The following is a 24,485-nucleotide window of genomic DNA, read 5'->3' as shown; positions in this document are numbered from 1 at the left end:
AAGTCAGACCATTCGTGCATCAAGCTCAGTATTGTCTACACAGACTGGCAGCCTCTGGCCAGAGTTTCCAGCGGGATTCTCTCACAGCCCTACCTGGAGATGGCAGAGATTGAAGCTGGGGCCTTCTAAAGTAAAGGTAAAGGGACCCCTGACCGTTATCCCCAGTCGTGGATGACTCTGGGGTTGCGGCGCTCATCTTGCTTTACTGGCTGAGGGAGCCGGCGTACAGCTTCCAGGTCATGTGGCCAGCATGACTAAGCTGCTTCTGGGAAACCAGAGCAGCGCACGGAAATGCTGTTTACCTTCCCACCGGAGCGGTACCTATTTATCTACTTGCACTTTGACGTGCTTTAGAACTGCTAGGTTGGCACGAGCAGGGACCGAACAACAGGAGCTCACCCCGTTGCAGGGATTCGAACCGCCAATAGAATACTATATGTTTTGGGAAATGGTTTGTCCATTTGTCTTCTATAGGTTCGGCCGCCTTTGTCGATGTTTGGACACCACCTGTACCTCTAAATCAAGATGGCGGACTGAAACGTTGCTTTCACATGACTTCACTCATTTTGGGGCATAGGTTCAGCTGCCTCTCAAGATATTGCTGCCAAACTTGGCACAAGGTTTCCTGAGTTGGGGCCGGTGGACTTAATCACCGTTTGGACACCATTTTGAATCAAGATGGATGGACCAAACCATGGCTTTTGTGTGACTTTTTTTAGGTGTGGGTTCAGTCACCTCTCAATGTGCAATCATCAAACTCAGCACAAGTGTTCCCAAGATGAGGGTGGTGGTCTATGTCAACATTTGGCCATTTTGAATTAAGATTGCAGACCAAAACATGACTTAGGCATGACTTTCCAGTTTTTTGGTATAGGTTTGGCCAGCTGTTGAGAATACTGGACCAAAACATGACTTTGCACTGACTTCACCCAATTTTTGGTGCGACACGTCCAAACTCACAAATTACACTGTCCATTAAAAATCACAATAAGTTTTGTTTTCTACAGATACCTGGCCATTTCTGGGCACTCCCTACTAGCAATAATATAGAATGAGGCTGATAGAGGCATGATTTGAATCTAGGCGTACCTAATCCAAATTTCACTATCTGTTCACTGAACTACATGGTTTTTCTTTCCTCTCTTCATTTTAAGGACAAGAAAACTAGGGAAATCAAGGGACAGATGTGCTCCTACTAGGTAGAACTCCTGGTTTTGCTATTTATTTAAATTTAAATGTGGTTGACTGTTTATGCACCCACCCTCCCCATTACAAACCACTTTACAACCAGCCATTGCCTTCATAATGACCATTGTGGGTTGCTTCTCTGAGCTTGAGATTGCTAGGACAGAGTACTGCCACAATTAGGGATAAGGAATCTGCAGCACCTCATATGATATTGGATCCCAGCTCCCATCAGCATGGTCACAGATTCCCTGTCCCTCAGTGTTTGAGTCTAGAAGGCATCTGCACCTCTGGTCAAAATAATATGGTATCTGTAGTATAGGAAAGGCGATTATGGCCCGGAGTCCCCAACATGGCGTCCACAGGTTGCAGATATATGCCTCTGCCACTGAAATTAGACTTTAAAAACCATTTGATTACAGTCAATAAGAGTAGGCGTCAATGTGTGCTTGGCTGCATATGTCTGTGTGTGTGTTTCTCCTTTGCAAATGTGCCCATAAACCCACAAAGACTGGCAACCCCTGGAGTACCCCACAAATTAATGCTTCAGAGTTTGATATCTGAAGAAGTGTGCATGCACACGAAAGCTCATACCAAGAACTAACTCAGTTGGTCTTTAAGGTGCTACTGGAAGGGTTTTTTTTATTCAGAGTTTGATACTTCAACATATTGACTTGTTATTCTGTATTGAGCTGTTTTGCTTTGGTATTGTTTTATTGAGACCTTGTTTGATAATATAAATATCACCACCATATTAAGCAGCATGTACATAAATGCACTTATAATGAAGAACTTTTTATTATCAGAAACAAATCAAAATAAACTTCCTGGCAGGATAGCATGCATCCAGACACTTCTAATATGAAAATATTTTGCCTAAGGAAAGGAAAACTAAATGAGAGGAGGCATCCCCACAGGTGAACATCAGGTGTGGTCCTAGGTCTTTCAATGTCTCTTTTCAACCCATGCTCAGATTTTTGAAACATTTCTATTCAGACAGACAGCAACCGTTCTTGCACTTGAGGGCCAGCCTAACCTCAGAAGTGAGTTGAAAAGAAGCTAGCTTTCAAATGTCTGGATTTGGTGTTTGCTTTTCTGATGGGTCTGCTGTTCTTATGGGGCTGAAAGATGAAGCAAAGGTACTTTTTCTCAGTTTTTTATCTGTGATATTTCTCATTATGTGTACTGAGACCTTTCCATGTGCTGAAAAGTTAAAAAAAAAAAATAGTAGTGGTAGCTGTAAGCTACAGTTTGAAGACCTCCATCTGAAACCATACTGCAAGAGAAATAGTATAAGCAAGTCACTCAAGTGAGAGATGGCAGATTGCCATTTCAATGAGAAGTGATGTCATTCAGATCCAGACGTAACAATAATCTTCAGAAATCTGAGTTGCTCTGAAGTGCAACAGTGCAATGTCATAGCAATTCCTGTTTAACTATGGAGGCCTTCTGACAAGTGCTGAATCTTTAATGTCCTCGTTCTTCTTTGGATATCTTCATTTGGTGTCAAACTTCACATCTCATTTATGAGTAAAGAACTGTGAAGTTTTGCTTGAACTGTCTGTCAAGACAATACTACACAGAACACAGTTGCAGCAAGCAATGTTGTTTTTCTGCCAAACTCTCTCAGTGAAGAGCTGATTTGCTCTCTCCAGCTGCAGGCATGTTTGCTGGTGGGAGCATGTGTGTCCTCTTCACACTTGACATCTCCAAACATGCAACAAAGATGAACCTGGCAACTACGATATACAACGGCATGCAGGTGTTGTCCACGTTTGTCTATGGATGATTGGACACAACTTTCCCTCCAATGCTAAAGTAAATGACAAGAGGTGTGACATTCTTTCATACCATTTCAGAATGTCAGAGAACAAAATACTATTAGAAATTGACTGATGAACCAGTGAATAATGGCATTGGGTTCTATCTAGCAGGCCATCCTTAAACGTTATATTTAGTTGGGATAAGGCAATATTGGTGCCGTGCAGATGGTTTGCATCACATCAGCCTCAGCCAGCATGGGAGTTGTAGTTCAAAGCAACAGGAGAGTACCCAGCTGGGGAAAGCGGACCTAGAGCAGTTTGGTTCATGCAGATAGCTGTTCCCTAATTCCAGGAAAGCCATGAAGGCTGCACTGATTTGCTTGTGCAGCAACCCATTCATGGAGCCATTATGCTGTGACCAAGGTCAAGGGTCAAGTGCAAACATACCAGCACCAACAGCTGCTGCCATGCCAGCCCAGAAGACGGGTTTTGGCTTCAAAACAAGGAACTCAAGTTGTGCTGGACTTATGCTATGTATTATTACGGCAGATGACAACAAAAACAAGTGCAGTCCTTTGCCTAATGTATGGGTCTGAATGTGGGAAACCCGGGTTTACATCCGCTGTGAAGCTCTAGGAATGTCATTGGGTGAGTGAGTCTCTTTAACCCGCCACTCAGGTTTATTTGCAAGCCTAGCAGTGCAGCTTTCTCCCGACTGAAGTGCAGAGTGTTTGAGGACCGGACATTCGCAGGGAAACCAAAATGCTTGTTTACAAAGCTATTGTACTACCAACCTTACTGTATGCTTGTGAAACATGGACCACTTATAAACGCCATCTCCAACTCCTCGAAAGATTCCATCTCAGAAAAAATTTACACATCACTTGGGAAGACAGGCGAACTAATGTCAGTGTACTGGAAGAAGCAAAGACCACCAGTGTCAAAGCAAAGATTCTTCAACATCAACTTCGTTGGACTGGTCATGTTGTTTGGATGCCTGATTATCATCTTCCAAAGCAGCTACTCCATTCTGAACTTAAAAATGGAAAGTGCAATGCTGGTGGGCCAACAAGAGGTTCAAAGACTCTCTCAAGGCAAATCTAAAAAAATGTAGTATAAACACCGACAACTGGCCTATGAGCGCTCCAATTGGAGAACAGCCTTTACCAAAGGTGTTGTGGGTTTTGAAGACGCTCAAACTCAGGACGAAAGGGAAAAACACGCTAAGAGGAAGGCACGCTTGACAAACCTTCACCATGATCAACTCCCACCCGGAAACCTATGTCCCCACTGTGGAAGGACGTGTGGATCCAGAATTGGCCTCCACAGTCACTTACAGACTCACTGTTAAAACTGTGTTCATGGAAGACAATCTTACTCAGCTATGAGTCATCACCAAAGAAGCAACAGCAATCTTACACATGTGTATTTGGAAGCAAGGGCTTCTGATTTCATTGGAACTTACTCCCCTGTATAGGATCACTACCTAAAAAGCTTGTTGAGATGAAAGGTGGCACACAAAGGGCCACACAAGTATATTTTTTTGGACAACCATGCCAAACCCCAGACTACAGATTATGTGCTCATAGTATGTATTTTTTTCTGTAAAGTGTTTTGAAAATGCTTGAAAACAGATGTACATTTATGTATAATAAATAAAAACCTAAACAGATAATTCCACAGACCCCCTTCCTGAGTTGCATGTGGTTATTCTATATCAGGGGCGCACAAACTGCAGCCCTCCAGATGTTTCTGGACTAAAACTCACATCTTCACTGATCACTGGCTAGGCTGGCTGAAGCTGATGGGAGTTGTAGTCCAGCAACATCTGGAGGGCTGCAAGTTGTGCACCCCTGTTCTATATAGATGGATTCATTCACGGTATAAAAAACTGCCCCCTTTCACTTCCAAACAAATCAGCTTTATCGGCTGGCTTTGCTCATATTAACAATATTCATGAAGAGGAAAATCAGCAAATGTAAAGGAAGCAGAAGTCAAAAAACAATTTATTGGAAAAACAGAATATATGTTTAAAGACACAATACATTCCATAGAAGGTTCAAAAGACAGCTTGTTCATGGCAGCATATCTACCTTGATTTGTTTAAAAAAGATTCTGAAGGAAAATGTTTTGTAGATTTTAGAAAACCTTGGCTATGGAGTTCTTTGGCTGCTTTCATTAGATGAGAGGAAGTGCTGACAAATTATCCTGTCCATAGTTCATTGCCGATTCAAAGTCTTTGAAGCTAATATGGCCATCAGAATCCTGATCAACTTCCCTACAAAAGAAAAACATTGACACTTAGAACTATCACTACACCATTCTTTCTTATTGTGGATCTCTGGTTATACATGGTGAAGGCAAAGGCAACAACATCTGACTATGCCATCCGTTTTGTGAAAAGTTAATATGGCTTCCATAACAAGGAACCTAGAACTATTAAGAGTGTGCTATGCTGTATGCATTTGCCAACACACTTGCTCCTTACTAAACTCTTTATCTGCCAGGGAGCCAGACCAGGGTATAAAACAGGGATGGCAACCTGTGGCCCTATGTTGTTTGGTCTCCACCAGTATGACCAATAATTAGGGAGGAAGGGAGCTGTGGCCCAGCAACTTCTGCAGAGCCACAGAACAGCCATTCCTCATATAAAAATGGAAGCAGGGTAGCGATACCGTTCCAATATCCCACCTATTTTGGCATGCTTTGATGTCACATGAGAGGAAAAACAAAGTTGCTGTCAGTCTCTTGCTCTTAAGGATATTCCTCAGAGGTACTATCACAAAGGAGCTCATCATAAGGAGGAGCATTCTGGCCTTATAAAAGCCGTCCTCTAGTTCCTTCATCAATTTTCAGTCCATGGACTGTTTAGGAGATATTGGTCAGGCACATTCCCAAAGGGGACTACTGTGACTAATTGAAAAGAGTATCTTAAATTATCAGATTCCCCAGGATAATACTAAACAGGATGCTTGTTCTTCACCTGGATAAAAATATGCTGATGAAAAGCTCAGACATTTTCTCCAAAAAATATTTCAGCATGGCAAGAATGAAATCAAACAGGCTTTCAGAACAGATCCTTTTCTGAATAGTTTTCATATGCCATTGATAACAAGTTTTTAACTCTTGCTGTGGAGCCTGATCAAACCTTTGACATTTTCTCCAAATATGTGTGACTAAACTGACTGTTAGGTTTCCACAAGCTCACTTAACGTAATCATTTAACATGCTTCAACAACTGTTTTGCAGTTAAAAAAAAAAACCTTGGTTAAAGTACGGTTAAAGCATTCTCACTCTTCTGAACGTTCAATGGACGGCATTTTCAATCCATATTGGAGCACTTGAGTCCAAAAGAAAGGCGAGAATCAATAGGAGGCTGTAATAATGGACTTTTCCATGTGCTTTAGAAGAGTGGTAAATAAAAGACAGTTTCAACTACTTAACACAATAGTTAAACAGTTGGCTAATCCATATTAAATGATACTGTGGTTTAAGGTGTAGAGTGGCAATTCAACATCTCCTTAGTGATTGTGAATCAGGTTATTTATACAAAGCAAGGCTGGGCTCATTTTTTCTGTTGAGAGCTGTATTCCCTTTGTAATGTGTTGAGGGCCGTGTGCAGGTAGTGGAAGGATTGAGGACAATTGGAGCCAGAGACAAAAGTGTCCTGGGTTAACTAGTCCAGAATAAAGAGGGTCTGGCTTTAATCTTCAGCATGATTAGCATTCCCAGTTCTATGAAGATCTACTTAGAAGTAAGCCCCCTGGAGTCAGGCTCAGAGGATTTTATTTTATTTGGTACCACATACCAATAAAGCTACTATTCTAGAATGCAAACAAAAGCAATTCCTTTCTGACTTTAGTGTGCTACACTATAACAGAGTAAATGATATTCAGTTTGATTATACAGTGGTACTTCTGGTTAAGAACTTAATTCGTTCCGGAGGTCCGTTCTTAACCTGAAATTGTTCTTAACCCGAGGTACTACTTCTGGGTTAGCGGAGTCTGTAACCCGAAGTGTTTGTAACCTGAGGTACCACTGTACATTGTTTGTAACGGTTCATCTGACCAAGGTCTAACATTTTTTATTTATCATACTCAATCAAATAAAGTTAATAATGAAAAAGAGTTTTAGGGTGCAAAAATATGCTCGGGAACCACTGAATAAGGTGCCATAGGATTTGATGGAAGCCCTGCCGTGCTAGCAGTATGTGAAATTTGCTACTGTCATGACAGATATGCAAGTGAAACACTGCTGGTGGAGCTGATCCGCTGAAGATATGCCAGAGGTGTGATTAAAACAGGGAGGAGGCATGGATGGCACAGGGATGGCATGCACGGAATGCATTTATGCAGTATCTAATACTAATACTAATAATTTATTTCATGTTCTCTACCCATCTGACAGGGCTGCCCCAGCCACTCTGGGCACTTTCCAACAGAATATAAAAGAACACAACCAAACATCAAACATTAAAAGCTTCCTGAAAGTGGGCTGCCTTCAGATGTCTGCAAAAAGTAATGTAATTGTTTCTCTCTTTAGACATCTGATGGGAGGGCATTCCACAAGGAGGGCACAACTACCAAGAAGGCTGGTTCCCGGTAACATCATTTCTCACAATAAGGGAACTGCCAGAAGGCCCTTGGAGCTGGACCTCCAAGTCTGGGCTGAACGATGGGGGTTGAGGTGCTCCTGGTATATACAGGGCTATGCACCTTGAATCAATGGTTGTGTCTCCATTGACTGCACATTTACATCAGCTCCAAACTTGATGCGCACAGAGAATAGTATCAGTTGATAATTGCATGGTCCAGGTTATTTCATGTGAGGAGAAGCAATCTTTGAGGTATTGGTGTCCTGAGTTGTACAGATATGGTGCAAGTCAGCATCTGCCATTTTAAAATTCCAAAACAGTGAGATCGTAACTCGTAAGACAGAACATGCAGCATATATCTCTGTTTCCTTGTCACGCACAGTGATAGTGGGGGAACAGTGTCTCCTCCACACAAGGGGTTTAGTTGTGGAAATTCATCCCCAGAAACAGGTAAACACCCTACCAACCATCGCCCCTGCTGGCCAAACGCAGTGCTTTTGCCTTGTAATATTCCTGGATGCATCATAAAAGTGAAGAGTCATAATGAAGGCAACACCTCCATCTTAACTCACACTTGTAGCAAATGAAATACTTACCTTTTTGATTCAATAAACAAAATATACAAATTTGTAGTCTAGAGTAACTACATTTTAGAGTACATTATTCATTAACTTTCTACACTGGAAAAACCTAAGTGTAGATTTTGTGGCACTTGGTACCCAAGGCTGATCTTTTACTGGAACTGTAGAAGTAATTAGTATCACAACTTAACTCACTGTAGAATATAAATTACCCTCTTATTAAATTAGATAATTAAGATCTCCTAAAGCTGGTTAAGTTCCCTCCCACATCTGTGGTAAGGAACCTCTCCAGCTGGAATATTTTAAATCTCAATGTACTGTGCAAGTAGATACTTGAAAAAGGAAGATATTCAGTGTGTTGCCTGCAGTGTTGCTCTTAAAAAAAAAAGTTCTGCACACTCCAAATATGCCCCCCATGAACAGTACAAACCTACTGAGATGCAGAGCCACCCATAAAAGCCATGATAGTCTTCTCTTTTCTCACCAGGATGCTGCTTTGTCACACTGCAGCATCATGGTTAGACCATTCATTCCAAAGGGAGATGCTTCTCTACATCTCAAAGTAGCACTCAAGTGACTTGTTCACCTTGAGACCACAGAATGAAAGGCCTGCTTGCCATGCAACATGCCCAGTATGCCCTGAGATGAATGCAGAGCCAAGAGCAGTGGGAGACTGCTCAAAAAGGAAGCTCTGCATACCTGTGATGTCCTACCAATGTGTTGTCCAATGGCAAAATAAATTCCATGTCAGAGGTCCACGTAGCCAACCAGAAATTTACCAACACACTAGTTCCACCTCCCTAAGGACTATGAATGTACATTACAAAAGGTGTGGCCAATTCAGACTACCGAGCTATTGTAGAAAAGAGCTTAACTCGATAATGTGCATTTAAGGACAATACAGTGGAAAGTTATCCATTCAGGGTCAACTTGAAATATACTCAGAGTCGCAAAGTGATTTCATGCTCTTTATTCAGCTCATAGTGGTGAGGAGGAATGAATGAAAGTCCCCTCACAGTATCTGCTTTATATACATTATTTACACAATGGGCTGCACATGATTGGCTAATTCCGGAATTCTACTGTAAGCCAATCAGGTTGTGGATTCACTTCTATCTGGAGCAGGATTGGGTGGATCCTGCCAACCAATCATACTGCTGCATTGTTCTAGGACCAATCAGACTGCTGCAGTTTGGATCCTATTCAACTCAGTACATAACACAACTGAAGAGGATAGTGTAAGAACGTAAAAAGAGGCTGCTGGATCAGGCCAATGGCCAACCAGATGCCTGTGGGAAACCAGCAAGCAGGTTTTGAGCGCTAAAGCCCTCTCCCCTCTTCTGCTTTCCAGTAACTGGTATTCAGAAGCATTGCTGCATCCAACTGAGGACAGCCACCATGGTTAGCACCTTCCCCTCCATGACTTTTCACCTTTAAGTCATCCAAATTGGTAGCCATGACTGTCCCCCTATGGAAACTGGTTCCATAATTTAACTATGCGCTGCATGAGGAAATACTTTTTTTTATCTCTCCTGAATCTTCCAATGTTCAGCTTCATTGGATGTCTATTAACTCCCAAAACATGCTAGGAGGCACATCTGAGCTACATCAGAAGATGGGGTATGTCACAAGGATCAACCAAAATGTTTGCAAAATAACCCTGCCTTTTCTGTGTTAGCTCAGCCCTGATTTTAATTAGAGGAGCTTTATACTTGGTATACTGCTCTAGCAGGGTAGGGACTGCTAGATTAAAGATACCTAGCTGCAGATATCCTATATAGGACGTAGCTCAGTCAGTAGAGCATGAGACTCTTAGGCTGGATCGACATTGATCTGTAAAAACATCATTAAATATAACGCTATATCATTCTCAGTGCAATTTTCCATTACTGAAGGCTCGCTGCTCTACAGCGCCCTGTAGTGTCACATTTTAATAACACATTTTAAACATTATAGACAACTACAGTGGTGCCCCGCAAGACGAATGCCTCGCAAGATGGAAAACCCGCTAGACGAAAGGGTTTCCGTTTTGGAGGTGCTTCGCAAAACGAATTTCCTATGGGCTTGCTTCGCAAGACGAAAATGTCTTGCGAGTTCCTGCAGGTTTTTCCCCCCCTTTCCCCCCTTGTCCCCAAGCCGCTAAGCCGCTTATCAGCTGATCCTAAGCCACTAAGCCGCTTAACAGCTGATCCGCTAAGCCACTTATCAGCTGATCCGCTAAACCGCTTAACAGCTGATCCGCTAAGCCGCTTATCAGCTGATCCGCTAAGCCTGCTAAAGCGCTAATAGCGCTAAGCCGCTAATGGGCTTGCTTCGCAAGACGATAAAATCGCAAGACGAAGAGACTCGCAGAACGGATTCTTTTCGTCTTGCGAGGCACCACTGTAGTGTAGATCCGTTCTTAATCTCAGGATTGTGGGTTCGACCCCCACATTGGGCAAGAGATTCCTGCATTGCAGGGGGTTGAACAAGATGACCCCTGTGGTCTCTTCCAACTCTACAATTCTATGATACTATGATCCTAGATTGGATGAGCAAAATATTCCTTGAATTAGACATATTGCCCTGCTTCACGTAATGCTAAACTTTTATGTGTGCTATCTGGCTTCTCCCCTCCCTCCTCTCTCTTATACAGCTGCAAGGAAGAGATCTAAAGCCTGAAGTGGAAACTATGGTATGTCTTCACTATGGTTTATTTGAACAAGCCAGGATCATAAACTAGTCTAAAGTTCATATGTTTGGACAAAATATACAAAAACTAACCAGAGTCTGTCCCTGTTGGGACATAACAAGAAGCCATGGGCTAGTGGAAAACAGAAGCAACATCTCAGAGCAACACCTGAGAAGGCTGTGTGGCCCAAGGCTTATTCACATAGTACCAAATCACAATTTAGTGTTACACACAAATGCAGTCAACGTATATCATTCTAATATAATTTATGTACTAGTTAAATGCAAGGACAGTTGGTCGATTATTAGTACTCACGACATACAAAGTTCTATCTCTGTATCCAGTGCTCAAGGATTCTATGATAAAATAGGCAAACAAACCAGGATAGGTACCACCACTTTGTTCCAGATTGTGAACCTCCTTTGGGCTTCCAATCACCTAATGTTTGATTCCATGTTTCTAAATTACATGGAAAGATTCCTTTTGTTCCTAAAGTGTAGAAATTGTATATTTGATTGTCAGACTCCTCACACTAGACTTACTACTGTTGGAAAGTTATACTGTTCCTATTTTGGTATTATAGCACACACTATTTCCCAGAATGTTAGGAATAGAAGTGAATTTTAAAAGGTCATCTAATCTATTTCTACTGCCCTTTTCCAATCGGAAGAGTAGGTTGACAAATGTGCAAGCCTTTTGTCCTTATGTGGTGGGGATATATTTATACTGGCCGCTATTACTATTTCTCCAGAAACATACTGATTATCCCTTTTGGACTCTTTGTAGACAATGAAGTGCCCCCTGTAAGGAACACAGCAATGTCATATGTTTAATTACAGACACTCAGCTGATGGCTTGTCACACTCTGGGATTAATAATGACTTTCACTTGCCTGTGTGGTCTTAAAACAGGTGAATGTTTCTCCTGGGAAATCGAGAATGTTTCTCCAGCGTCTTTGTATTGACAGTTATTCCAGACTTCATGCTGCCATTTATAATGGTGCACATGAAAGCAGAATTAAGAATATAACTTTGGATCAATGATTACCTACAGTCGATGGGTCTCATAAATTCTTTGTCTCCCAACGCTGACCCTTATTGTACAAAGATGCAAGACAGGTTTCTTAAAAAAAAAAAAAAAAGTTCTCCTGGTGCCACCATCCAGTTCAGATAATGTTTTCACCAATACAGAACAACAAACCCGTGTTGCAAACTTAACACAACAAACAACACAAGCAACACGAAGACCAGTATACTAGATAGCACTGTAGTTCTTATTGCATAATATGTTAGGGTGTGAAACCTAAGACGCTGGCAAGTTAGCAATGTCATGTGACTTTAAGTAGTCAAGCTCGTTAAGTTGTTAAGTTGCTCAGTATATAAAGAGTGTTTGTTTTCTCTGCCTGTGGGGCGTGAAGCAAAAATGTCCGAAAGCTCCGGAGGTGTTTCTGTTATCTTTCTGCAATAAACCTGTCTTTGGAAAGACAGGCTTCCCTGTGTCCTTATTTCTTTGCTGCTGAGACTCTGAAGCTTGTACTGCAACAAGAATCTCTGCACTGGACTTAATTAATACTCTGCAAAGAGAGCTGTTGCTGGTGGCGCAGCGGAAGTGTTTACTGGACCAGTACACAAACTCTCTTAGGTTATGGACTCCTTCTACGTTTCTACAGCTGTATTGTGTGCAGAGAAAGTGAAAGCAGCATTCGGATGAGAGACCGGCTTGGTCGTAAATCCAGCTCTTAAAGGAACTGGGAGGCTTCAGAGGAGGCTGGAGGCGTCTGAAAAGTGAGTAAGACAAATCCCAAGGGGAAAGAGAAGAAAGGGCACACAGAGGGAGTAGCAGCAGACCCCAACAATGGCAGGGGAAAATTTCCAGGTTCCCTTTACAAAGTTGAACTCTGCTAATTACGTGCAGTGGTCTAAGAGGGCTCAAGTCTGGTTGGAAGCCAAAGAAGTGTGGGCTGACTATGTCCAGAGGCGAAAGCCATTTGTGGCTGTTGCATCAGATGCCACAGCAGAGCAACAGGCTGCTGCACATGCCCAGAACAGGGAACATGATAAAATGGACACTAAAGCTAGATGCATGTTGATGGTATCGATAGACGATTCCCAATTACCTCATGTGGAAAATTTAAGGTCTGCATTTGAAATTTGGGAAGCTCTTAGACGAATTCACCATAGAGCCACGCCCGGAGAGAAGGTGAACATTATACGTGCTTTGTATGAGTTGAAACTGAAGCCAGGGGATAGTGTGGTTGAACACACGTCACAGATGACTGAGTATTTCAACCAACTGTCTTCTTTAGGTGTGAATTTTCCTGAAAATATTAAAGTTTATACTCTGCTTAGCAGCCTGCATGCAGGGTTTGAAAACTTAGTACTAACTTTACAAGTTTTGCCAGAGGACCAGCTGAATATGAATTATGTGACTGGTAGATTGTGTGAACAAGAATATCAACATCATCGAAAACCTATTGATAATTCAACTACCCCAAAGGTTGGATGTTCAGATAATTCCCAGCGTGGGGAAACTAGCAGGCAGAGCTATAAGGAAGCCTCACAAGTGTCTGCTATGGCCAGCAAGTCATGTTTTCGATGTGGCAGCAGTTTTCATTTGATAGCAAAGTGTCCAGAAAAGCAACAGGAATTTCAACAGTCCAAGGCCAGTTTCCAGAGTTACAGGGGAAGACGACGTGAGAGCTACAAGAATCAACGATCCAGAAGGGGAGCAGGTGCTGATAAGGGACTATCTGCAATGGCAGCACAACAGAGTCCTAAAAGGAGCCAACAAACCTTGAAGTGGATAATTGACAGTGGAGCAAGTCACAGTTTAGTTCCAGTGACATCTAGTGGCCACTTGATGAACTGCAAGACATTGCCAGTTGCAAAAACCGTGACTATAGCAGACAATAGTAAACGAGAAATGAACCTTAAAGGCACAATTTATGTTAACTGTTTGCAAACTAACCTTCCTGTTTTTGTTCTTCCAGGAATGAAGAATGGACTTTTGAGTGTGTCATGCCTGGTAAAAAGTGGTTTTAAGGTTGAGTTTGAAAATGATGTGTGCACCATTTCGAAACAGGGGAAGGAGCTAGTTAAAATTCCCTGTGAGGATGGGCTTTTTGTTTTGGATGAAGAGCAGTTAGCAGCAGGTAGATGTTCAACAGGTGAAGCACAAGCTAAGTGTGTAAATAAGGCTCCTCATACAGGTTGTGCACATCTACTACACAGAAGGTTGGCTCATATATGCTTTAAGTATGTAAGCAAGATGCCAGATTTAGCTGAGGGGTGTAACATTAAACCCTGTCCAAATTTTCTGGATTGTTGTGCTTGTAAACATGCTAAGGTTAAGACGTGTAACTATCCTAGATCTGATAGAGTAAGCAAGAAACCCTTTGAACTTGTGCACACAGACGTGTGTGGCCCTATGCCAGTCAAATCGCTTGGAGGTGCGAGATTTATGCAAATTTTGGTGGATGACTTTTCAAGGGCTAGTTGGGTTTTCTTTCTGAAAGAAAAATCACAAGCAGCTTCCATCCTGATGGATTGGATTGAAGAAGTCGAATGTAAATTTGACACCAGGGTACGTAAAATACAATCAGATCGTGGTGGGGAATATGTGAACCACACGCTGGAGACGTGGTTAAAAAGGAAAGGTATAGTTCATAGACTTACCAATCCCTATTCACCACAGGAGAATGCAGTTGCCGAAAGAAAATTTTGAACATTACAGGAAGCCATTGCTGCTTTGCTGTTTGATTCTGGACTTCCACAGTGTTTTTGGGCTGAGGCTGCACTGTATGCGAATTATACTTTTAATAGAGTGTACAATAGCACAGTAGGCAACACTCCTTACTTCATGCTATTTGGGAAAAAACCAAAAATTGATCATCTAAGAGTTTTTGGATGTCGTGCTTATGTGCTGGTGCCTAGGGCACAATGTAGGAAAGGCGATCCTAGGTCTAAAGAAATGTTTTTCTGTGGTTATCAAGCAAACACAAAAGGTTGGAGATTTGTGAATGTAGAAGGCAATCAAACGAAAATCACAATCAGCAGAAGTGCGGAATTTTGTGAACAGGATGGTTGGAATAAAATTCATGGAAATCCTGACATACTATTTGATGTGGTGAACAGTAGCAATGAAACTCAGGCCCCAGGGCAGGTATTAGTTCCAGAACAGACTGAGAAATTTGAGTCTGAGGACGAGGGTGAGAAATCGTCTAGTTCACCCAAGTCTGTAAAGTCAGAATCTTCTAGCTCTAAAAGTTCACCTGTACAGCAAGAGAGACGTGTAAAGTCAGAATCAGAAATTTCTTCAACTACTAGTGACAAACAGGTGACGACTAGTGATTCTGGGTCAGAGGGGGAAACTGAAGGAACATCGCAGGAACTGTTAAGGCGTTCTCAGCGTACCAACAAAGGTAAACCTCCTGAAAGGTACCAAGCTATTAGTGTTTGGGCTGGTTTGGCAAATTGCGAACCTGAAAGTTTTGAGGAGGTTGAGCAATTACCCCAGGAGGAGGCCAATAGGTGGCGTGAGGCCATGCAAAAGGAGTTGAATTCTATGAAAGAACTGGGTGTGTTTTCCATCACCAAACTGCCAGAAGGTACCAAGGCAGTAAGTTGTAGGTGGGTGTACAGGATAAAGACAACAGCGATGGGGAAACCAGAGTACAAAGCAAGGCTTGTAGCTCGAGGTTTTACGCAAAGAAAGGGGTTACATTATTCCGAAGTCTATGCACCCACTTCAAGGAGTGAAACCCTTCGGGCACTATTAGCAGTTGCTGCTCAGAAAGGGTTAAAAGTGAATCAATTTGATGTCTCTACAGCTTATCTTCATTCAGACTTGGCTGAAGAGCTCTATATGGAGCTACCGCCAGGATTGAAAGCTGGTAAATCAAATCAGGTATGGAAACTACATAAATCTATTTATGGACTGAAGCAATCTGCTCATAATTGGAATGAGTGTTTGAATGACGTTTTGGTAGGCATTGGTTTTAGCAGGAGCAAGGCTGACAATTGCTTATATTTCAGAAGTTCAGGAGATGCTCAAGAATCTTTGCTTGTTTATGTAGATGACCTGATTTATACTTCAAAAACACAAGAACAAGTAAAAAAAACTAGCCAAAGAGTTAAATAAACACTTCAAAGTTAAGAATCTTGGTGATGTGAAGGTCTATCTTGGTGTTCAGATAGATAGGACCAAAAATGGCAGTTTTCTACTGAATCAAAAAGGCAAGATATTGCAAATGTTGAAAAAATTTAACATGATGGAGTGTGCAGGTGTTAGAACACCAATGGAAATGGGTTTTGTAAAAGACAATGAGTTCAAGGATAGTGCTGAATTCAAGCGTGCTGAGATCTTTCAGTCAGCACTGGGAAGCTTACTTCATCTTTTGCAATGGAGTAGACCAGATATTGCTTACGCTGTTAACTTACTCAGCAGAGAAGCTTCGAAACCTAGTGTAAATGCATGGAAAGGAATTCAAAGAGTGTTAAGATATTTACAATACACCAAAGATTTTTGCCTTGAATTATCTTCGGAAGGACAAGCACAGATTACTTGTTGGGCAGATAGTGATTGGGCAAATTTAAAGGATAGAAAATCAGTGTCTGGCTGTGTAATAAAATTTGGTAACTCTCTGATTGGGTGGAGATCCAAGAAACAGAACCTGATTGCTTTGTCGTCAACAGAAGCTGAGTTCTGTGCCTTGTCTGAGTTATGTAGAGATCTAGAATTTTACAAATGCTTGGCACAAGAGATGTATGAAAAGGCCATCACTCCAATCACTGTATGGGGTGATAATCAACCGTGTCTTAAGTTAGCACAAAATGGGCAGTTTGAAGGTCGTACAAAACATTTGGATATCCGTTTTCAAAATGTTTGTCAAACGGTAAAAGCAGGAATTGTTAAATTAAATTACTGTCCCAGTCATGAAAATCAAGCTGATGGTTTTACAAAACCGCTTGGGTTTCAGCGGCATGAAAACTTTTGTGAAGAAATGGGTCTGAAGTAATTTTGTTTTTTGTATTGCCAGCGAGAGGGGGTGTTAGGGTGTGAAACCTAAGACGCTGGCAAGTTAGCAATGTCATGTGACTTTAAGTAGTCAAGCTCGTTAAGTTGTTAAGTTGCTCAGTATATAAAGAGTGTTTGTTTTCTCTGCCTGTGGGGCGTGAAGCAAAAATGTCCGAAAGCTCCGGAGGTGTTTCTGTTATCTTTCTGCAATAAACCTGTCTTTGGAAAGACAGGCTTCCCTGTGTCCTTATTTCTTTGCTGCTGAGACTCTGAAGCTTGTACTGCAACAAGAATCTCTGCACTGGACTTAATTAATACTCTGCAAAGAGAGCTGTTGCTGGTGGCGCAGCGGAAGTGTTTACTGGACCAGTACACAAACTCTCTTATAATATACATGATTTAGTACAACAAAAACAAAATGTGTACACTTGTAAATTCTCTAATATATTTGAAAACAAATGAACACACGTCTGTTAATCTTTGGAAGTCCGTAAAAGTATAATAAGTCTATGGTTGAAACCAAGTAATAGATGTTATCCTGTGGGCTAAGTGGTAAAACTTTTTAGGCGTTCATGGTGCCGAAGTAGTAAGTGAATAACAACGTTGGACAGTGATCCCGGATAATCTGACTGTTTCGCTGGAATCTTCTTCAGCACAACTACAAAAGAATTCAAATATGAAACAATGACCTGTGTACATAAAAGCTATATAAACTTCACACATTACAATCCATATGCTATAACTACAATAAGGACAAAGGTACATACCCTATAGATTAGAAAAATGCACAAGGAGCAGTGGTCATGAGGATATATAACCACTGCTACCAGTTGCATGAAACCTGAAGCATAAGTAACCATTCCCAGGTGGCGCTCATTACAGGGAGACTGAATTGCAGTAATTCAATTTAAAGGCACAGAGCAATATAACAGCAATAGAAAGACATCAAATAAAACGGACTTTCAAGTTCAGATGATGTTTTCAAGCAGTTAGGGAGGTCTCTTTCTAAACAATTGGGCTGAATCCAATGCTGCAGCTCCACTGATACAATGGACTTTGTGTGCACAGGAATGTGTCCTTTTCCTCTCTACTGGCAATATCCAGTGCTAGACATAGTCTAAGTAGACACATTAAGATTAATGGATCTTAGTAGGAGAAGTCCATTGATTTCAATGGAACTGCTCAGACTATGACTGGCATTAAGTTATATTAACCCAACCTATGGGTTGATAAACCAAACAATATTGGCTTGCTTACACGCTTCCTATCTGGTAAGTTAGAGTACCGAAACAACAGTCTCATGAATAATGTCTCCTGATATAGACACACTCTTCAAAAATGCCTCTATCTTTAAGGATTAGAAAGCATATCTTTCAAAGAACACAAAGGAAAAATCAGTTGCATTGTTCTCTTCAAATCTTAACACCCATATAATTGCCATATTAAGTCAGAAGTCTCGCAAGGCAAAAAACCCCCCTAGGAATCTAAGCAGAGCTCTTCTGATCAGGTCAAAGGTCTATCTAGATCAGCATCCTTTCCTCACAGTGGCTAACCAAATGCCTGTGGGAAGCCTGAAAGCAGGACCCTCAGGAGTAAAAGTGCTCTCCCCACGTGTGATGCCTGATATCCAACAGAATACTCTCTCTGACAGCGGACGTAGAACAGGACCATCATGGCTAGAAGCCACAGACAGCTTTACCCTCCATTACTTTGTTGAACCCTCTTTTAAAACTATCCAAATTGCCTGGCATCACTACGTATTGTGGGGGCTAATTCCATAGTGTAACTATGCCCTGTGTGAAGAAATACTTCCATGTGTGCTGAATCGCACAACTTTCAGCTTCCTCGAATGGCCCCAAGTTCTAGAATTATTCCATCTCCCTGTGCACTTTCTGTACACCATGTATACTTGTATATATCTCCATCATGTCACCTTTTACTTGCCATTTATCTAGTTCTAGCCCTCCTTTATTTAAATAACTATAGACAACTCCTCTGTCATCCCTGTCACGGTCCGGTTCACAGGCGATCAAAGTCCTGGCTGGGGATGTCGGGACCGGGGGCAAGATGGCGGGGTGGGAGCAGGAGCGGGAGTCCAGAAGCCAGGAGCCAAGAGTCTGAGGGTCAGAGAGCCGGGAGTCAAGAAGCCAAGGATCAGGAAGCAAAAAGTCACGAAGTCAGGGGTCCGAGGATCAAGAAGCAAGGAGTCAAACACAGCAAGGCAGGGAACGTGTTGCTGTGACAAGGAGCTGAAGGGAAAATGCTGACCTTATATCCCTTCCCGGCTCTTGCTACCAGGTGCTGTGAGTTACTAGCCAGCCTCACCTGTGAGGCCACACCTTGCCTCTTCAGAACAAACTTAGGAAGGCCCCAGTCCTGCAGAGTCCTAATGGTCACAGGGCTTAGCTCCTGTACGCACACCTGACAATCCCTGGGGGAATTCTTCCGAACTAGATGCTTCTCATCTGCTCTCAGCCTTACCCCGGCAATCAGTTTAAAAGGTGCTCTGTCACATTTTTGGTTTTAATCACCAACAATCTGGTTCCATCTTGGTTCAAGTAGAACCTAAACCTTTTGTACTGGCCTGGCTTGTTCGAAAACATCCCCAGTGCCTAACACAGCCAACTCCCCACCATCTCATTCACATATTGAGACTATAAAGCTCTGCCTATCTGCATGTGGAACATTTCAGAGAAAGCCACTTTGAAGGCCCCGGCTTTCAACACATCCTACCTAGAGCTACACCTTCAAATTCTTTCTACCCAGTTAATATGCTTCAATTTTTACATTCAGCCTCACTCCCCCCCACTCCGGTTTCTGCTTCACTTTACGTTATCTTCCACATTTTTAATCTGGAAAGAGAAAAGACTCTTTGGAGCAAAGGCTTTCCTTTGTCTAATGCTTGTTCTGCATCCATTACAACACCATTATTCTCTGCTGAAAGAAACGGTTTGGGACTGCTGTTCAGCAAATGACCACAACAAAAGACCATCCACATGATTATCTAAACACTCAAGATTTCTAATCATTTCCACTAATCTGTTGGGCAAGCAATATGAGCTGCCTGGAAGCTCCAAACTATGAATAATGTTTGGCTGGCGTTAGAATTTAAAAAGCTAATGACATATAATTCCAGAGTAGAAACATTTAGATGGCTCAATTCTTGTGCTCAGCAACTGAGATGAGCAAGGCATGCTGGGAATGCACATGGAAATAACTCCTGCCAAGGCTGTACCCTGAGTGAGCTTTATTAACTACGAACCCTGAAATTTGGCATCTGCTCCAAACCAGTGTCAAAGCTTTGCAGTTGTTTTGCAGTGAAAACCCTGTGTTTTGCATTGCCCCCTCCCCTGAGAAATTGCTACATTAAGCCAGGGTTCATAGTTAACACCCAACACTGTCTGATTCACTCCAAACCAGTTCCAACGTTTTGCAGCAAAAACCCCATGTTTGGACAATGAATCGGACAATGTTGGGTTTGGGGGTGATAGTTATGGCAATAGTAACAATTACTCAGCTTGGGAGCACTGTCAAACATTGGGTTTCCACTGCAAAACGACTGCAAAACTTTGGCACCAGTTTGGAGGGGATCCCAAATTTTGAGGTTAGTAGTTAAAGAAGCTCCATGAGTAGATGGAAGAGTGCTAACCCCAAAATCTCCTCCCAGAAGGCTTTGCACCACTAGTCTTCCCCATGCTGCTTCTCACTCTCTGAATCCTTGACTATACCACTTCCTCTTTTGAACTTACCCAGTTCTCCCTTCCTCTTTTTCTTTCAGTTCCCTTTCACTTTTATTTATCAATAGCTCATTCCTGTAGCCATGTTGGCAAGATAACCATCATATATGATCAGGGACAGGTTAAAGTCTTAGTAGGCCCTGGGCATCTCATAATCTCAGCCCCCCCCAACAGATCTATAAATATTTACATTGCTTATTTCCTATAATCAAAGATCTATACACGAGACTGCTATTCAGTGCCTAGTTACAGTTTCCAGCATAGTCTGTGAGAGAGGAGACATGCGATTCTTTACCTCTGTGAACAAGTTAGAAGACAAGGAGATACTTTGTGGGGCTTAGAGATAAAAAGACAAAATGAATAAATCACAGGCTGTCTGTGTATGAATATGAGATGAGATACAGATGTAAGAGAAATTAAATTCAGTCCACATTTTAAAACTTACATAAATCAAACTCCTCAAATCAATACATGAACCAAAACATAGTCCTCTTCCAAAATTCACAGTTCTCTAACTTTTGCAATGCAGTTCTCCAGCCAAGTAATATGTACAAAAACATATATACTTGGGTAAAGTGCACTTTTAAAAAAAAATCATATATTAGTGAGGGTCACATACAAAAATGCATTGTATTAGGGAAAACTGCTTTGCAAAAATGGGTATATTAGGCAGAGGTGCATATAAACATGTGTCACTGCAGGCACTAAAATGATGGTGAATTCTCACAAGGGCTTTCTAAAAACTGTAAACTGATGTGGAAATATAGAGAACTGAACATAAGACTGGAAAAATAAGAAACCAACCATGACAGATTTGTCCAGCCCTAAGATGAAAGGGCAGAGCTTTTTGATAATTTTTATTTTTTTTCATGAGGTGCTTGTTTCATGAAGACAGAAATCAATGACAGCTGAGTGTGCTTACTGTCCTAATGCCAGCCATGCAACCATGCCAATGTGCAGGCCTCTGTAGATGTATATCTACAGATAGACAGATATTCCCCATCAGTGTAGGTCTCCTTAACTCTCTCTTTCATTCTGTATCCTTCCCTCCAAATCTCTATCTAGGCATCTCCCTTAAAATCATTCAAGCCTAGCTCCCTGCCCTGCCCAATTTTTCTTTGGCATACTAGACCCCTACTCCTATTTCTCTTTCTCATGTTCTGCATTTGGCTTCTTCTTCCCACCAAAGTATCAATCCAGGTCTTGCCCCCACCCCAAATATTGGTGCTTGGAAACCTTATCCCCATCTTAGCCCAGTGCATGGCCCTTTGGAAATCTAAACAATGGTTGCTTCTCCTCCAGCTGTTCTAAATGGTTAGTAACTGAGTCCATCCCATGACATTGTGAATACTTTTGTATAGTAAAAACAAGCATGAACAAAATAATGGCAAAAGGACTCCTACCATCCAACTACCAAGAGACTACACAATGTAAACAACTGAGAATCCTTTTTTTAAATAAAAAGTTGGCATGGATATTAATGACACACATTTGAGTGCCAGTGACAATTTCTGCACACAGCCCTTCTATTCTGTAATGGACAAGCTTATCACTGAGAAGAGCAGAGAGAGAGAGAGCAACATACGCCACACTAAAGGAAAAGCTTAGTTTTTGTGTTGATAGGTCCAGTGGTGAAATGGCCTCTAGAACAAGGGCATTAATAGACACCTAGCCATCAGATCTTGAACATGCATTCACAGATGCATTTTTATTACTTTTCTCTATGTATGCAGGCAAGCAGGTAATCTCTGGCTGAAATTGTCTTTGCACAAATAATGGACAAATTGCTGACAAGCTTTCCAAATGTCAACACTGCTTTTAGAATGCATCTTGCTATTTTTGGAAGAGCCTGTAGCACCCCTTTTCAAAGTTGAAATGTATGAGCAACTGTCTTAGGGCAACCCTAGACAGAAACAAATACCTTCAGTTGCTCTGCTTTCGTGGATATGTGAAATAGAACTGGCCCAAAAAGCTTTTTTATAATAGCAATTGTACAGTCAGATATTGGAAAGTTATGAAAAAATTCATGTCCTCATGCATTTCAATAGGAATCTAAACTGCTACTGCAGTACAGGCAGAAGTGCCGTACTGATTGAGCATAGAGAGTAAAGATGAGACTTCATGCATTGAGTCCCTGCTGAGGATGAAATGACCCACCAATTGAAGATTCGAGGATGACAGCTTCTGCAGGAAACTGCCTTTTCCTTTAATAAATCAGTCAGCCCTTTCTTCTTCTAATGCTTGTTACTTTGTTGATCAGCTTCCTGCAGCGTGCTGCAGTTTAGGTAACAACATGTGTATTAATTTCACTTCTTAGAAGACACAGACGTTAAGAAAACCTAGCTAAATACTTAATAAATATAGAAGAATTGTAAAGAGGATTACTGTAGTTTTGTCAACTAAAATAGTACAGATCTGATAGGATTACTTGCAGTCAAAATCCCTATTTTGAGTGATGGAGCCCTTAAGGAACCATTTAAGTTGTCATAATATCATCAAGATCTGTAGGTACTTACCCCCTGAAATAGTGTGGAGTGCTCTCCGGTTTTTTAGATGATGGGATTAAATCACAAACTAGTTTAAAATGATGGGATTAAATATAAAAGGCAATACATTGTGGTAAGAAAATTGAAGGATTCAAAAACTGAACAGGAATGACTTCTTTTTTTAAACCTGATGCTGGTTTCTTTCTATTGTGACAGCAGTATTCAAACAATATATTTAAGGAAACTCAATGTCTGAATTATTCTGGGCAACTAATAAAACAAGGTGGGAACAAAAAAATACAGAGTTCACTCCCAATGAAACCTGAACTTAAGAGAAAATGCAAGCATTCTTTTAAAAGTATACCCATTTATCATCACACAAGTAAATGCAAAACATGGCACACAGAATATGTTTTCAGTCACTTGTCATGATTAAAAGGAGTGCTATTTTTTTTAGAAAAAGAGGTGCCGAAACTCACCAACATCTCCCTCGTTCTCTTAGAAGAGCAATGTTGCCCATTTGAGAGGTGCAAGAATTGAGTTCTGGTGAGTTTTGGTTGGAAAAAAGCCCTGACTCAAGGGATTGCATTCAATAGGGAGTTCTCTTTCTTCAGACAGATGCAGTCTAAGGTCAAATATGGAGCGCAGGAGAAAGGTAAGGAAATGATGGTGAACTGGTTCTGTAGGAACGAAGCCACTCTCACCAGTATCAGTGGAAATATCATGCAGCTGGTGCACATGAGACGAAGACCAGCAGCAAAACACAATAGTCAGCATTAAACTTCTCTGAGAAATCCCAGAAGGGTCAAAAGTTAGTGGTACCAACTCAAGTGGGAATGAGCATCATGTGAATCACAAGGAAGCAAGAAGTGATAATACGGGGGGGGGGGGACGACGACACACCTGCTAATGTGATTCAGTTCCTGGTAGTGTTCAACTAACTTTTAGAACATAGGAATCTGAGCCAAGCCACTAGTCCATTAACTTCAGTATTGCCTCCACTGTGTGGCAGCAATTTTCCAGGGTTTCAGGCAAGGGTCTTTCTCATCCTGTCCTGGAAATGCAAGGGTTGAACCTGCAAAGTATGCCCTCCACCATGAACTATAAACCTTCTGGCTTACTGTGGTATCTGAGCAGAACAGCGGAGGGCATCTGTTGCATTTGAGGGTGAGTCAGCCACTTAGTACTAGTACGCGTTAGTGGTACAAGCTGCTTGTTATTGACCCAAACATTCTGATGTCAGAGAGAGCCGTATGCAAATTGATTGGTTCTGGGAATGTGAGAAAACCTTTTGATTCTGACTGTAATCTATGAGCAATATCAGGGTAAATTAAGCAGCATAGAACATATTAGCATACTGCAAATGGTACCCGAACAGGTGCTGAAAACTCGTGGAGACTTTTAGCCAAAAGACACAACTTAGGAGAGGATTGTTATGGCTATCAAGCAAATG

The 24,485-nt window shown here is 41.6% G+C and overlaps 1 protein-coding gene across 2 annotated transcripts in view; it reads right to left on the bottom strand.

Moving 5' to 3' along the window:
• Window positions 1-4,927: 4,927 nt before the first annotated feature.
• EFCAB11 (EF-hand calcium binding domain 11) overlaps window positions 4,928-24,485 on the bottom strand; it is a 63,892-nt gene continuing 44,334 nt past the window's right edge. The window contains exons 6-7 of one of the 2 annotated variants that reach the window (XM_082234334.1): window positions 6,243-6,349; window positions 4,928-5,226 (exon numbers count right to left, since the gene is read on the bottom strand). In XM_082234334.1, the coding sequence (XP_082090460.1) occupies window positions 6,271-6,349 (79 nt within the window). In that variant the 3' untranslated portion in view covers window positions 4,928-5,226; window positions 6,243-6,270. The remainder of the gene's footprint in view (window positions 5,227-6,242; window positions 6,350-24,485) is intronic. The other variant, XM_082234333.1, reaches the window with a different exon arrangement.

This window comes from Podarcis vaucheri (genome assembly GCF_965113315.1).
Source record: "Podarcis vaucheri genome assembly, chromosome: 1".
NCBI lineage: Eukaryota > Metazoa > Chordata > Lepidosauria > Squamata > Lacertidae > Podarcis > Podarcis vaucheri.
The sequence above is the reverse complement of the archived record's forward strand: the minus strand, read 5'-3'. Positions and strand labels throughout refer to the sequence as shown.